We start from the raw sequence: 16,499 nt of genomic DNA, 5'->3' as shown, positions 1-16,499 counted from the left end.
GTGTGCTCATGTAATGTCTGACGTGTCACACATACAAGGAGGCTACAGTTCATCACTTGGTAAAGGATCGATGGCAAAACAAAGTTCTCAACAGGCACAATTTAAGTATGTTTTCTTCAGATCATCTGCATGGGCTGAAGCATTGCTTTCACTGGAATGAACTTTCACTTATACATGTTTTCCTCACAGAAATTGTTCATAGGGCAACAATTTTGTTGTCATTGGGCTTTAAAACTGCAGCCTGGGTTCAAGTACCTAATGACATTACTGATAACTATGCAACAAACAAATAACACTACAGGGAGAATAAGATGAAACTGATGCCATTGCTTATTTCCATACTAGTTATCAGTGCTTGCATTTATGCTCAAAACAGAGCCAAGTATTAATATCAAAGAATAGGTAAAAAATAAAGAAAGCTAGAAGTCTTTCAGTGGAAAAATCTATCCTACAGATGAGATATCCTTTACACAAATGAATGGTGTCAAACCTCATAATAAAACATTCTATTATCATTAAGTCTCAGAACACAAACTGTAGAAATTTAAAGAGAAAATGCAATCAAATAAAACAGTATCATAGTAACATCATGTAACTTCATTATTAAGTACATTATTCAGCTATTTGCATTGTCTTTGAAACATTTTGTTATCCTCTAAATACAGAAATATACTTCTGCCAATGAAACCTAAGAGACTAAAACTGCAGAGCAGAGACACATTGTAAGGACAGTTTTCTCTAATGAAAAATTTGCTATAATGTGAACACACAAAAAATCCTTTCATTTATTTCATACTCTTAGAGTAATGTGAAATGTCTTGTAACACTAATATTTGTCAACCAGTACTCATACGAAATGTCTTCCAGCAAAAATTTAATTACACAGCCCAAATTATCTAACATATGGTCTTTTGTAATATGTCTTTGACTATCGATTGCACCCACAGTTTTTGTAAGCTATTTCAATATAGTCAAAAGTTAAGCAGTTAAACACGTTTACTATAATTAACATCTGTACAAATTCTTATATACAAGATTTTACTGGAAGATAACAATGGTTATTCCACACAACATATACCATATAAAACGCAGGAATCCTTATCATCTAAACATGTATTTCACTGAAAAATAGATCTTTATGTCCTAGTGAGAATGTAGCCCTCCGATTTTATGTGTTTATGGATAGGCCAACAAATAGGTTCCTGAATATGAAACTCTGACGATTTCAGAAGGTTGTAAACACATAACTTGCCACTTTTTATTTTTATTTGAAAGGAGACGTGAGCTATGTGGTGTATGTATGGTAGTCGGGTGAGACATCGGATGTCATAGTGAAAACTCCACAATATTTCGTCAGCACAACTGGCCGACATCTTCAGGTGCGACGAACACACTGCTAAGGCAGCGACCTCTGTCGGAAGCCGCAAGCAAAACTGCGCGTCCACGTAGGCGCCTTGATTATCCTCCCGTTGTCAGTGGAATATTTATGTTGCTGGCGAGTCGTCGTCCGTCTTATGACCAATAGTATTCCTCTCTGCTCGAAGCGACTTCAATATGGCCAGTGCAGGATCCCATGCTGAACTAAGCTGAAAGCCCGTGTCTCTGTTTACAAGATTCGTCGAGCTACGTATTTCCACTGCTTCCTTAATAACACTGTCCCAGTACGAACTCGTCGAAGCGAGAACTTTTGTATGTTGATAATTCATAGAATGTCCTGTACTGAGACAATGCTCGGCCACTGCAGACTTTTCTGGTTGCTCCAGACGAGTGTAGCGTTGGTGTTCAGTGCATCTCTCTTCTACAGTGCGACAAGTTTGTCCGATGTACGACATGCCGCAGCTACAAGGAATCTCGTAAACACCGGGTCTTCTTAGGCCAAGGCTGTCCTTAGATGACCCCAAGAGAGCTCTGAGTTTTGCTGGCGGACGAAAAACACATTTAACTTTATGCCTCTTCAATAGTCTTCCTATTTTTGAAGAGACACCGCCGATGTATGGCAAGATGACCATTCCCCTTTGTTCTTCGCCTTCTTCCACTTCCTCACGTTGGCTAACCCGCTTTGGTTGTAAGGCACGGCGAATCTCCCGTTCGGAGTATCCATTTTGTTGGAAAATGGTACGCAGATGGAGTAGCTCATTGGATAAGCTGTCTGAGTCTGATATGGCTCGTGCTCTGTGGACCAACGTCCTCAGTACGCCACTTCGTTGCGAAGGATGGTGACAGCTGGTGGCTTGTAAGTATAAGTCCGTGTGCGTTGGTTTACGGTACACTGCGTGACCTAATGTGCCATCTTCTTTTCTCTGTACCAACACGTCCAGGAATGGAAGTTCACCGTTTTTCTCCATCTCCATCGTGAACTTGATGTTGGGATGAAGCGAGTTAAGATGCTCAAGAAAAACATTCAGCGATGCAATGCCGTGAGGCCAGATAACAAAGGTGTCGTCCACATATCGCCAAAAACACGTAGGTTTCAAATTAGACGTCTGGAGCGCTCTCTCCTCGAAGTCTTTCATGAAAAGATTAGCCACAATGGGTGACAGGGGACTACCCATTGCGACGCCGTCAGTCTGTTCAAAGTATTGTCCATTAAATAAAAAGTATGTCGAGGTGAGCACATGTTGAAATAAGTCTAAAAATTCCCCATCCAGCTTCTCGCTAATGAGCAACAACGATTCCCGCAATGGTACTCGAGTAAAAAGTGAGACTACGTCGAAACTCACGAGTATATCTGATGGTGCGAGTCGTAAGTTCTTGAGCCGACGAATAAAGTCTTGTGAGTTACGGATATGATGCTCACACTTTCCTACTAAAGGGCTCAATTGTGCTGCCAGATGTTTCGCGAGATTATACGTTGGTGCCCCGATATTACTCACAATAGGCCGCAGTGGCACATTTTCCTTGTGAATTTTGGGCAATCCGTATAGCCTGGGAGGTACGGGCGCCTGTGTACGTAGTCTCTTAGCAACCACATCAGAGATCGTGCTGTTTTTCAGGAGCTCCAAAGTTTTTCGCTGAATTTTTGCTGTGGGGTCCTTATTTAGTGTGCGATATGCAGAGTCGTTCAGAAGCTGGTGCATCTTGCTCAGATACATCGACGTGGAGAGGATAACAGTCGCATTTCCCTTATCCGCCGGCAAAATCACAATATCAGGATCTTCTCGTAGGGATCGAACCACTGACCTCTCTGCAGCTGTCAGATTGTTCCTAGGCACTTGAGCCCGTGTCAGAGCACGGCAAGTCTCCCGCCGGATCTCCTCGGCAGATTCCCTGGGAAGTTTTAGGATGCCTTGTTCGACAGAGCTAATGATGTCCAGAACAGATGGTGTCCTCAGAATGGGTGTTCTGGAGCATTGTCTCAGTACAGGACATTCTATGAATTATCAACATACAAAAGTTCTCGCATCGACGAGTTCGTACTGGGACAGTGTTATTAAAGAAGCAGTGGAAATACGTAGCTCGACGAATCTTGTAAACAGAGACACGGGCTTTCAGCTTAGTTCAGCATAGGATCTTGCACTGGCCATATTGAAGTCGCTTCGAGCAGAGAGGAATACTATTTCTATAAAGCAGTTTGTAAGAGGAGATCTACATGAATCAACCTGACGGATGTAAAAATGGAGAGGATAAGCCGAAGAAGTGTTTATATGGCATTACACAAACTCCAGGGACCTGGAATGAGAAATTCTCTAATTACCTGATGGCATCAGGATTTGCTAACACTGATGATGATCCCTCTATCGTAATAAAGCATCATTATAGAATTAGTGTTTATTGACTATGGTCTGGTTATTGGAAGGGAAACAAACAGCACTGCTGAAGTTTTAAACAAGTGGAACCGGAAGTTTGAAATAATATATATTTTTTGAAAGGAAATGTCATATCTTGGGACGGAAATTAAAATAAGTTCACAGGAATTTATTAAATCAATTTACAAACACACAGAAATATTAAGAGAGTTTAAGTTCGATGAATTAAATCCAGTAGCTACTCCTAAGACGTGTCGAATTGTGATAGACGAAGAAAATTGTGTCAGTGATGAGCCTCTGGAAAGAACTGAATAGTAAACCAGTGGTTAGTCACTGTAAAAATGGACTAACGCATTTTCCAGTATCTAAAAGGAACTAGGAAGGCTCAGTGCTCCTTGCCCATGCTCAACTAGTTGCTCCACCAGTGGACTTCTTATCATCTAAGGAAGACCTATTATCTGGTACACTCAAAAGCAGCGCCTTGTGACAATTTCAATAGATGAAGCAAAATACCGAGCTGCCATGTCTCTGATCAATGATATATGCTGAGTATGACACCTTGTTCAACAACTTCGAATTAGATTGACAGTCAAGCTGCCATACATACACTGACAAATACCTATGAAGGAAAAATAACAAGAAGTAAGAAACATACTGAGATTCCATGGAAGTTCATTCAATGACAGATTGTCATGACTGTAAAACTGAAACATGTGAAAAGTTCAAGTTAACTGGCTGACATACTGACTAAACCTTAAACTTGTAAAGTGTTTGAAGAATTAAGAAGAATATAATTAATTACGAGTGTTGAGAGTTAATTATTTTTCTTTGTCTTGTCATTATATATATATATATATATATAACTGACCATTAAAATTGCTACACCACGAAGATGATGTGCTACAGACGCGAAATTAAACCGATAGGAAGAAGATGCTGTGATATGCAAATGATTAGCTTTTCAGAGCATTCACATAAGGTTGGCGCCGGTGGCGACACCTACAACGTGCTGACATGAGGAAAGTTTCCAGCGGAATTCTCATACACAAACAGCAGTTGACCGGCGTTGTCTGGTGAAACGTTGTTTGATGCCTCATGTAAGGAGGAGAAATGTGTACCATCGCGATTCCGACTTTGATGAAGGTCGAATTGTAGTCTATCGCGATTGCGGATTATCGTATCGCGACACTGCTGCTAGCGTTGGTCGAGATCCAATGACCGTTAGCAGAATATGGAATCAGTGGGTTCAGGAGGGTAATACGGAACGCCATGCTGGATCCCAACGGCCTCGTATCACTAGCAGTCGAGGTGACAGGCAGCTTATCCGCATGGCTGTAACGGATTGTGCAGCCATGTCTCGATCCCTGAGTCAACAGATGGGGACGTTTGCAAGACAACAACCATCTGCACGACCACTTAGACGACGTTTGCAGCAGCGTGGACTATCAGCTCGGAGACCATGGCTGCGGTTACCCTTCACGCTGCATCACAGACAGGAGTGCCTGCAATTATGTTCTTAACTACAAACCTGGGTTCAAGAATGGCGAAACGTAATTTTTTCGGATGAATCCAGGTTCTGTTTACAGCATCATGATGGTCGCATCCGTGTCTGGCGACATCGCGGTGAACGCACATTGGAAGCATGTATTAGTCATCGCCATACTGGCATATCACCCGGTGTGATGGTATGGGGTGCCAATGGTCACGCATCTTTGTCACCTCTTTTTTCTCATTCACAGCATTTTGAACAGTGGGCGTTACATTTCAGATGTGTTACGACCCATGGCTCTACCCTTCGTTCAATCCCTGCGAAACCCTACATTTCAACAGGATAATGCGCGACTGCATGTTGCAGGTCCTGTACGGGCCTTTCTGGATACAGAAAATGTTCGACTGCTGCCCTGGCCAGCACATTCTCCAGATCTCTCACCAATTGCTGGCTCGTCACAATACGCCAGTCACTACTCTTGATGAACTGTGGTATGTTGTTGAAGATGCATGGGCAGCTGCACCTGTACACGCCATCCAAGCTCTGTTTGACTCAATGCCCGTACATATCAAGGCCGTTATTACGGCCAGAGGTGGTTGTTCTGGGTACTGATTTCTCAGGATCTATGCACCCAAATTGCATGAAAATGAAATCACATGTCAGTTCTAGTATAATATATTTGTCCAATGAATAACCATTCATTTATCGTCTGCATTTCTTCTTGGTGTAGCAATTTTAATGGCCAATAGTATACACAAACTACAGTTTTCAGTATAGAATAGGGCATGCCATCATGACTGTCTGTGCTTGACCAATTTTACAGACTGCAGTTTTCATTATAGAACAGGGCATGCTGTAAGCGTCAGGACTCAGTGAGTGTTTGTAGCCTTTTATTTTTTATTGCGTCTTTTGGATACATTCTCTTCCACATTACCATGCTGCATTTATTTTCAAATTTCAAAGGGACTACACGATCTGTTCTAAAGTCAGAATACTTCACTTACTGTGTTCAAAATGTGTGTGAAATCTTATGGGACTTAGCTGCTAAGGTCATCAGTCCCTAAGCTTACACATTACTAAACCTAAATTATCCTAAGGACAAACACACACACTCATGCCCGAGGGGGACTCGAACCTCCGCCGGGACCAGCCGCACAGTCCCTGACTGCAGCGCCCTAGACCGCTCGGCTAACCCCACGCGGCTCACTTTCTGTGGTTTCCGCTATGATTATGGAGTATTCATTATTGTATGTGATACATATTAGGACTTTGTCCCATATAATTTACACCCCTGTTGAATTCAAGAGTTAGTGGGAGAGGACTTTGTCAGAAGTGAGAAAAAACAAATTACTTTCCATGAAACTGACACTTTGCTAGCAGCACATTTCCTTCTACTCTCATCGTTCGGATGACATATAGCTCTCTCACCAGTCCGTAAATAGTGCGTTGTCACTTAAACTGCAGACTGGCACTCCAGCACCATGACTCAACATAACAATGTACTGCTGATTTGCTTGGACAAGTTTGATAGCTTCCAGTTTTAAAATCGGTTTTCATCTTTAGTCGTAAAAAGTACGAACAACTGTATGCATTTCTCTAAACACATTTACAGAGATGGTTATAAAGTATCCAGTTGTCATAATTTTTCTACACTCGTATTTCTTTTGTCTTTCCGCGCAGCCATAAATATTCATAGTCACCTGCAAAGCCCTTGTAAATAATAACGGTCACCTGTGAGAAGCATAGCACCGATCTAGCTACTGCCTACTTTACTGTCGTTCTCCTTGTGAGATTATGTATCCAGATAAATCCTACGCCTTCTACATACGGAATCAGTTCCCAGAGACTGTGTTTGGTCGAGGTGTGGGGATCTCAGGCTGTATTATTAGGGCGAGAGTATCATTCGGGTGTAGTACATATATATTTTTGATAAGATGTGCAAAATGATGTGTAATTGAGAAGAAAGATTGTCAATAACGCGAAGAACACGGTTAGCCTTTGGATTAGCGGGTCCTTATCATTCACCGTGTTCTTCCGACGCATAGATAGCAACGAGTCACCATTTTTTTGGACAACGGGTGTATGACACAGAATCTTGTTCGGGCAGATACATAAATAGACATTCATCTACAAAATGGTATGTTACTGATAAATGCGCAGTGAAGTTTTTGACATTAATTGCTTTGCGTACATGGAATAAACACATCTGAAAGGATGACTCATCTTCGTTTGAGGTTCACACCCTATTTCTGTCAAATGTTTGTTGATGTTTGTGAGATGTTTTGTACACAGTTCTCCTTCAAATTTGTGTCATTAAGGAGGGTTACATATTATGTATGCTTGTTGAGTAACGTATAGCTATTTATTGGATAATAGGCGGCGCATGTTAGTGTTACTTCCGGGTATCTCCGTAGACAGTAAACGAATATTTGCACCTAAATAGCATTATGACGTAGAAAGAACAAATTTTAAACAGTGATTTCCAACTATTTTATTTTGTAGACGGACCAGCAGATGGATTGTGCTTTGGATCTCATGCGGCGTTTGCCGCCCCAGCAGATAGAGAAAAATCTAAGTGACCTAATAGATTTGGTACCAAGTCTATGTGAAGATTTACTTTCATCAGTAGATCAACCCCTGAAAATAGCAAGAGACAAGGAAATGGGGAAAGATTATCTTCTTTGTGACTACAATAGAGATGGTGATTCATACAGGTAACGTTACATTGTGTCGTGACTTGACTAAGTCAGTATGGTTTTTTCCCCGTTGGAATTTTTACATTATGCAGATTTGAAATGCTTAAGTGTAAGCATTAAAGTGTACTGATAGGTGTATTGTTCTTCATTTTGTTGTTGGCGCTGGTTTTTAAACTCAGTAAATGCAGGTGTTGTTGGCATGTTTAATGGATAAAGTATGCACAAGTGGTAGAATGCAGCACTTCATTAACATAAGACCAGCAATTTTGCTCACTGAATATGTCAGCCAGAACATCACGTTCTGTGTAGTGGAATTAGTCATCTTGTGAGCAATGTAAAACAGCATCAAATGTAGTTCATGTGTACCAAGGTGATTCAAAAGTCTGTCTGATATCAAAGTGAGTAAAGTAATTAATGCCTCCTCATCCAATGGATTTTGATAGTTTGTGAATCAGAATACTTGGATATCTGTCTGGTATCTAACATGAAGTTTTAATAGCTATATTGAGATTTTAATTAGGCCTATCCATGAAGAAAAGGGCATGTGCTATGATATGAATGTAGGCAACCAAAAGTGCATCTTTTAAAGGTTTACATATTAATCCCAAAACTGATCCAGGAAAAACCTGGCTGCTGCCTCAATAGTAATAGTTGACATACGCAGCATTGATTGCATGATTGCTGGAGGAAAGTAAATACACAGGTTTGATACATAGTGTGCTTGTCGTGTCACCGATGAGACATTTGTACCCCCCCCCCCCCCCCCCATATGACACTGAACTTTTCAATAGAGGTTTTGTGTAGAAATTTCATTCAGCAAAGAATGTAAAACTACAAAGTTTGAAGCTAAAACAGTAGGCAATTATTTATAGTGTCATAGTGATGGCTGAACATAAACATAGTCTTCATACAGGTTAATCATTTACCATAACCTGTATTTTATTTTGAATTCATTCTTTTGGCTTCTCCAACTCTGAACCAAAACTGTTAAACTCCAATCTACCCTGGACCTCAGTCATTGCTACAGATGAGTCAGATTTCAGAGGAGGGTTGGAAGAAGTGACATTATCAGTAACACACAAAATCATGTTTAAAAAGCAGCTATAAATTTGTGTACACTACTCTAACTAGTTTGGAATTTTGGTCTAAAGAAGTGGAGTTTTGTTTGAAATGAGAAGCTTTTATGTTGCAAGCATAACATTTTGTTTATTTCAGTAAACAGACCTTCTGAAATAGGCCTACTGTACTTACTGTGTGACGTTGTGCTCTATTTGAAAGCAAGAACTGCCATTTCTTGAAAAGGGCGGAGGGGGGGGGGGGCTACTACATTGTAATAATTATGTTACCAGTGTGCTACATTTGTTTGAAACTAGAGTAAATGATACAAAAAAGTCAACCAAGTATTAGTTCTGTTTTTTTTTTTTTTTTGCTCTATTGGTTTCACTTTTGTTGATTTAGTGGTAACTGCATTGAAATTATTTGCGTTAGATGATAAATTTTTCATTGGGTGTATTCTTGAATAATTCTAAAATGACAGAAAGTTCATCTGTTTTCAATACAGGTCTCCTTGGAGTAACACCTATGACCCACCTTTAGAAGATGGATCAATGCCATCAGAAAGACTCAGGAAACTTGAAATAGATGCAAATCATGCGTTTGACCAGTATAGAGAGATGTATTTTGAAGGTGGTGTATCTTCTGTTTATTTATGGGACCTGGAGCATGGATTTGCAGGTTAGTATTTTTTGTTCCAAGACAAAACTGTGATGCTACGGTTTGAAATAATTTATTGTTATATTATCTGATAGGTGGTAAATTTTGCAGGTAGTACACTTAAACAGGGGCATTCATTGGTGTTTGAAGTCTAAAGTTGTAGATTTATTATTGTAATATTATTGACCGAAATATATAAAGGCTTCTGTAAAAAATATGTCCATAGTGATAAACAGATGGGACACTTTTTCTCATTGTGTTTCGTGTAGTATCATATATTTGTTTGTCTCTGCAATGTTTGGTAAATGTAGAATTGTCCCAAATGCACTGCTAGAGAGACTGTTATTCTTACTTTCTCTCCGAATGAGCATTGGGAATTTCTTATCAGGAATGATTCTCTTGATAGGGTAAATAAGACCTGGGAAATTTGGGGAAAGCCCAGGAATTTTTCGGCCGGAAAAACCAGTGAATATTTTAGAATTCCAGGAATTTTTCATTGTTGTAGACTTCAGTTAAATTTTTGTAATCTTAACAAAGAATTTTACTTTACCTCACTACTGCAATAAAACATAAATGAGAGAAAAACACCAAAATGAAACTTAAGCTGAAAAGGAAATGCACCATTTACAACAAAACACAGTGCACATGCAAGCGTACACCAACAGCAAAATGAACGAAAGATTATAGGATGAAAACTATGCAGTACTTTGTTACAACAAACTGCTTTCGATGAGGGTGATGTCACGCCTGTTTACATTACTTCGTTTGATCAGTTGCCATTGCGCTCACTCACATGCGCAGAGCTGAAGTTTCTTCGAGCAGAACCTTCTCCTACTTCTGGCTACTTGAACGGAGGCTGTTAGCTGTATGCGCAGTAGCAGCCAGATGCTAGCCAGAAAATTTTTTCTGGTGCAACCTAGTTGCCAAATTCACACAGGTGCAGAAAAGGCTGAGTAGTTAGGGTGGTCTTCATGTGACGTGTGTTTGCGTTTTGTGATTTGCTGTTTTGTCTTAATTTACAGCTCTCGCGTCAGGTGAAAACAAAACTGATTTCTGTGGCTGGGGGCTGTAAAGTGAATGAAAATACATTCACATAATTATGGAAAACTAAAATATGTTATTAGTTTGTTTTCTGATTTTATTTCATTTCAACATCATTGGCAATCAAGCATTAATCATCTTGCAGAACAATGAAATTATTTTTATTGGTTTACGAAAGAAATTTGGCTTTTATTAATCTTTTCCACAGAGGCAGGCAATCAATTTGAAACTGTGTTTCATTCCACACTGTTGGCCAGTTTCAACCATTCGCTGAATTTCAAGTGCACATTTTCATCTTCTGGCACATACACTGTAATGCCATAGTAAAGAACCAAGTACAAGATGATAAAGTACTGGTATTCCAAGAAAATAGGCATCCCAAAAACCACATTGAAAAGCTTAATACCAGGTAGGGGGCCTATATTATTATGAATCAGGACATAGGAATCTGCACTTTAAGCCGAATTATCCATTTTAACATGGTTTACGAAATTTTGACCTGCTTGGAGTATTGTGATTTCCTGTTCATTTTATGACATAATGTTATATCTGTTCTATATACGTACAAACGTTGGTAAATGTTCACTTGAAGATGACTAAGCAGGCGAATTTGGTCAGTAGTATTGAATGAAAAGTTTAGTTTCAAATATATTGACAGCTTGAACACAATTTTGCAAGTCAGCCTGCCATGAAACACAATGCTTTTTTTATCACAAGACATCGTTCAACACTTGTGTGGTACATCCTCTAGGCTTGACATTATTTCTTAATTTGTATTGTTTACATCTTAAGTTTACAGAATACCATTCTTTGGTAAGCAGTACACCATATTCTACCATTGTAACTCCCCCCCCCCCCTCCCCCCGCCGAAAGGCAGTATATTTACTCTTGGAGTAGAATATAAGTTGCCCTCGCTCCGTAAACTTTCCCAGCATAGTAACTGATGATATTCTTATCGGGTCTCCAGCTGGAACATAACGTCATCTTGACACATTATTTCGGAAGTCCACCTGGCTGCCACCTTCAGGTGAGTAAACCATCGCACTAACTCACCAGAACTGAAATCAAACAGCAGGGGCAGCGCCTTCATACACGTCTTGACGTCTTGTAGGTGCACTGCGCGTGCACGGACATAACTGCCCTCTATTGCAAAGCACAACAGAGCACTGGTGATGAAAACTTGTGGAAGCGATAAATCGAAATCAGAGACCAATGTTTTTTAATGCAAAGAAAACAGGATTTTTGGCTGTCTGACAGTATTATAAACAGGGATAAGGGGATTCTTTGAGTAAGAATTGGATCTCTCTTTTGTTTGACATTATAAAACAACAGTCTTTCTTTCGGTCATCAAATGATGTCAACGGTGTTTGATATCAATATATCATTTCCACAGATTTTAACCATAGGTTCACTGTCTTGCTTTGTGCTAGAAGGCAGCTACATTCACTCATGCGCGGTGGACCTACAGGTGGTGTATAAAGGAGCCCCACTGAGGTTGGGTTTCAGTTTCAGTGAGTTCAGTGATTGGCTACTCACCTGAAGATGGTGGCCAGGTGGACTACCAAAATTTTGTGTCAAGATGACATATTTTCTGGCTGAAGACCCGATATTCATATCATTATAAACTGCCAATTATACAGTTTCTTGACTTCACAGATAACCTTGTTAATTTATGTGTTTAGAAAAAGTGATGGAAAAACTTATAGTCGTTAATTCAGGCATATACAAACAACATTCTTTTATTTTTGCAAGAAATTTGTGTTCCTTCTTACTAGCTTTTTACAGTGCTGTGTGGGTGTAAACCTGATCGGAAATCCTATAAATCAGTATTGATAACAAAATATAGGGTACTCTTGAGTTATAGAGTCAAGTTTTGAGTTGAATATTATGCCAAGGACTGCTTTCTTGTTTTGCATTCCTTATCTGGATAAGATGTGATAAAACAATTTCCCTAAGTACAATAACTCCGTATGTCCCCTCTGAACAACATATCATGGTGCTGCACATGGTCACATGATGCTCCAGTACACACAAAATTCCAAATAGAAATGCAACGAAAGGCGTAGAGGCTGAGGAAACATGAAGTATGGGGCCTTTACATCATTATAGTTGCGCATGGCGGTAATGCCTGTTCGCTGATGCTCCCTGGCAGCTGTTCAAATGAACCTATTTCTAGCAGGTCACAGGAAAATATTTTGAATGATGGTTTGAGAAACTTTGCTTTAAGAGTAAATTTCTTTTTATGCAAGATGAATTATGTTACGTGTGACAGTGTGCGATGAATTTCTTAACTTGCAGAGTATTCAACTTTCATTCAAAACTTACCGCTTAGAAAATTTTTGGACCTAGAAGGCCATCCAGTTAAATCATTATTTAAAATTTTACTGGCACATTTGTGTTTGATATACCTTATCAGGTAACACATGCAAAAAAAGACTAATATTACATGTGAAAGCTTAATTTGTATATTCATTTAAATCGTTAACTTTTCCTGTTCATTTATTTCCGCCACTTAACTTGTGATGTTGCTGTTGGCTAACGAAAGTGCATCTCAATACTGATGTCAGTACTTTGGAAACTAATGTACTGTATTTGGTGGAATTCCTATTTATACTTCCGTAATAAAAAGTAAACAGTGTGCATGTTGCTGCTCATCAAAGAGCTTTCCATAACACATTTTTTTGCTGTGTTTTGTTTCCTAGAGTGCCCGAAAGTTCTGCACCAGTGTATAAAACCTTTACCTTTCAAAGGATTGATAAGTTTTACAGCTCCAAGGGAAAGTATACTGCCCATTAAAATGGAAAAAAAGTGTATTTTTAACTGGGAAATCCAGGATATTCCCCCCCCCCCCCCCCCCCCCCCCCCGCCCCACCCACGCCTTTGCGTTCTGGTTAACCAGTTCTTGGGTTCAAAAGAGGAGGATACCAGACAGAGCATTAATCATGGTGGCTAACTGAGAGGCCACTGTTCCAACACTCTGTAGTTTGACCCGTGGTGGGTCCTTAGATCTTCGCAGGCAGTTAATGTGACGTTCATCTCTGAAATTGCTGTGTGTATTTGAATATGTTGACTTGGATTCTGTATTAAAATTTAGATCCCCAATAAAAGCCAGGGTTCGGTAAAGAAATATTGTAGTAAGATTAAAGTCGAGACAGCGAAAGAAGATCCTTGATTGCCTACAGCACTGTTGCCAGCTTTCAACTGTGAAATGCAGATGGTTGCATGCGAAAACAGTAGCCATTAAATAGCTGTAACAAGAATGAGGCGTTGCCATAGAGACTTCTACAAATTCGAATTACGTTATTGGTTGAGGTAGTTGGATGAAACTGTTGCGTACAGCCCACTGCAACTGTCAGGGATCAGCTTGCAAAGACTCAGCTATAGAGCCTACCACCTCCCAGCTGGAAAAATATCAGAGTGTTCAAACCAACATTTGGAACGATTACAGGTTTCTAAATTGAAAACAGTCCCATACTTAGGCAGTGGGTGTCAGGAACTATGTGGGAATTCCATATTGCTGTACTAAAGGAAGGAAGATTATGGGTTAACTTCCATATAAAATTGTTTTGCAGGATGTTTACAAAAATAACTGATACTGAAATGAAATCCCATAGCTAATCTCAAAGGGCATACCTGACCCTTCTCTTATATTTCTAATGATAGTAATGTGATGGAACTAGAATATTATTTTGGAATGAAATGTTAAGGCTTAAAATCTTTTCCTTTGTGTTCCTAACCTCTGGTCGAAAGACTTGGTCAGCTAATGGTTTGCCCCAGGGGCTCACAACTCTTTTGTCAGTACGTGCGTGCTGCCGTCTTATCTGAGTGTATCTTTGCTCAGGCTTTTCACTGCTGTCAACCTAACTCATTCATAAGACATCCGTTATGTTTGTCTGCACGATGTGGCATTATTTTGCACCAGCTGGTCATCTCCATCAAGCCAGGTGGCCATTGCTCTGGCTGAGTGGTACCTGTGAGGAGAGCCCTCAGTCAGTGTAGTCAGCATCACAGTGAATATTTGGCTCTCGGCAATCTCCTTGGACTAACTGGAACTCTAAAAAGTATCGAATGTTATGACCCTAGGAAATGTCCCTCCTTGGCCATGCCTGGGGAGGAGGGGCAAAACAAAGCAGCTTACTCCTTTCAGTTCGTGGATTGCACCTGAACAGATGGAGTGTCCTTTCCTTGACTAAGCCAGTGTTCTTTGTGAATAATGTAGAAAAGGTATTCGGAGAAATCGCTTTTGTTGATAAATTTCAAAATGGTTCCACATTAATTAAAACAGTGAACCCTTGCTAGTTCTAGATATTATCTCATGTAAAAAAAAAACTTGGTGGTTTACCTATTACTGAGATGTTACGAAACATGGTACAGGGTATTATTGTTTTTCAGCAGGACTACACAAACATTTGGAGAAATGTGGTTTCCATTTTGTATGTCGTGCACATAGAGACCTGCCAGACAACAAGGTTGCCATTGGAAGATTTGTCCTTGTATTTGCTGGGGATTCACTTCTAGAGAAAACCAAAATCAGGGTTTACCGCTAGATGTCAAGCCATTTTTCCCATTCCCAATGTGACGCTTTTAATGGCAACACATGGATTGTATATATTGCTGATTCTTGGAGACCTTGGCCAGTTGGTTTACAAAAATTCACCTACTACCGCATCTCCATCAATTGAGGAAACGAGTATTCTCTCCGATCCCTATAGTGTGCTACGCTAATTAAAGATTGCAGAATCCAAGAGATGAAGGTCTCTTATTGCCTCTCATATTTTGAAGGGGCAGCAATCTTTCACTGCTCAATGAACCATTTACTATGTTGGGCTGTTCAAAGAACCAGCTGAAATTATATACTTTGACCACCAGGTTATTCTTCTTCGTCAGATTACCCGAACAAGGTTCTAGGAGATGTCTCCGAAGTGATCACTTGCACCTCAGGAATAGCTGTTGCCCTGTCTACAGGTCACCTTGACTGATATGGACCCAGGCTCTGATTTACTTCACAAACAGATGTTCGAACATCTGAAAGTTTCTCAGACTCCATATACTCAAGGTCTTCAACTATATTTGGCTAGGATGTTTTCTCTTCACAGTAACAACACAGGATCGTCACCTCAATCCTCAAATTGAATAAAATCTCCACCTCGATCAATAGTGCTGACTGATTAGCCTCACCAACATGGTGTGCAAGCTACTTGAAAAGGTGGTAGTAGCCCAGTACTATACTGTGGTCTTGAATTGCAAAGCCCTCTGTCCTCTTGTCAGTACAGCTTCTGGGAAGGACTATCAACAATCAGTCATCTGACTAGATTCAAAACAGCTCTCTGATAGTGTTTTTCTAAATGCCACCTCCTTGCCTTCTTTCTTGACCTACATAAGGCATATGACAGTGCTTAGAGCCTGACATTTTACTTATTGTACATGACGGGTTTTCAAGGCTTGGTGCCGATTTAGCAGTAACTCCAGCACTGTATGTCAGTGACATTTGCATTTGATGCAGTTTCCATTCTGTAGCCTTGGCTGAACACCAGTTCCAAGGCACTATCCAAAGGGTCTCTGCAGAGACCTATTTCCATGGTTTCTAATTTCTCCCCCTAATACCTGAATTGTGCATTATCATCATCATACCAGGATCCATCCTGACTCAGAATTCTGCTTAAATACACAGCTATTGGACAGTCCTGATTTTTCATACCCATCTCTGATAAATAACTTACAGGGCTGGTGCAAATTCAGCATGTAAGACTGGCTGCTTGCGAAGGCTTAACACTCTCTGCTTGCTTGCCCACAACTATTCTAGTGGGGACCACA

General features: G+C 40.1%; 1 protein-coding gene across 1 annotated transcript in view; it reads left to right on the top strand.

Moving 5' to 3' along the window:
- Nucleotides 1–7,076: 7,076 nt before the first annotated feature.
- The window catches only part of LOC126458071 (F-actin-capping protein subunit beta), a 49,676-nt gene continuing 40,253 nt past the window's right edge, over nucleotides 7,077–16,499 (top strand). The window contains exons 1-3 of the mRNA XM_050094884.1: nucleotides 7,077–7,372; nucleotides 7,738–7,949; nucleotides 9,493–9,665. Of these exons, the coding sequence (XP_049950841.1) occupies nucleotides 7,370–7,372; nucleotides 7,738–7,949; nucleotides 9,493–9,665 (388 nt within the window). The 5' untranslated portion in view covers nucleotides 7,077–7,369. The remainder of the gene's footprint in view (nucleotides 7,373–7,737; nucleotides 7,950–9,492; nucleotides 9,666–16,499) is intronic.

Source organism: Schistocerca serialis, chromosome 2 (assembly GCF_023864345.2).
Source record: "Schistocerca serialis cubense isolate TAMUIC-IGC-003099 chromosome 2, iqSchSeri2.2, whole genome shotgun sequence".
In the NCBI taxonomy this organism is placed as follows: Eukaryota; Metazoa; Arthropoda; class Insecta; order Orthoptera; family Acrididae; genus Schistocerca; species Schistocerca serialis.
This window is presented reverse-complemented; position numbering and strand designations above follow the sequence as displayed.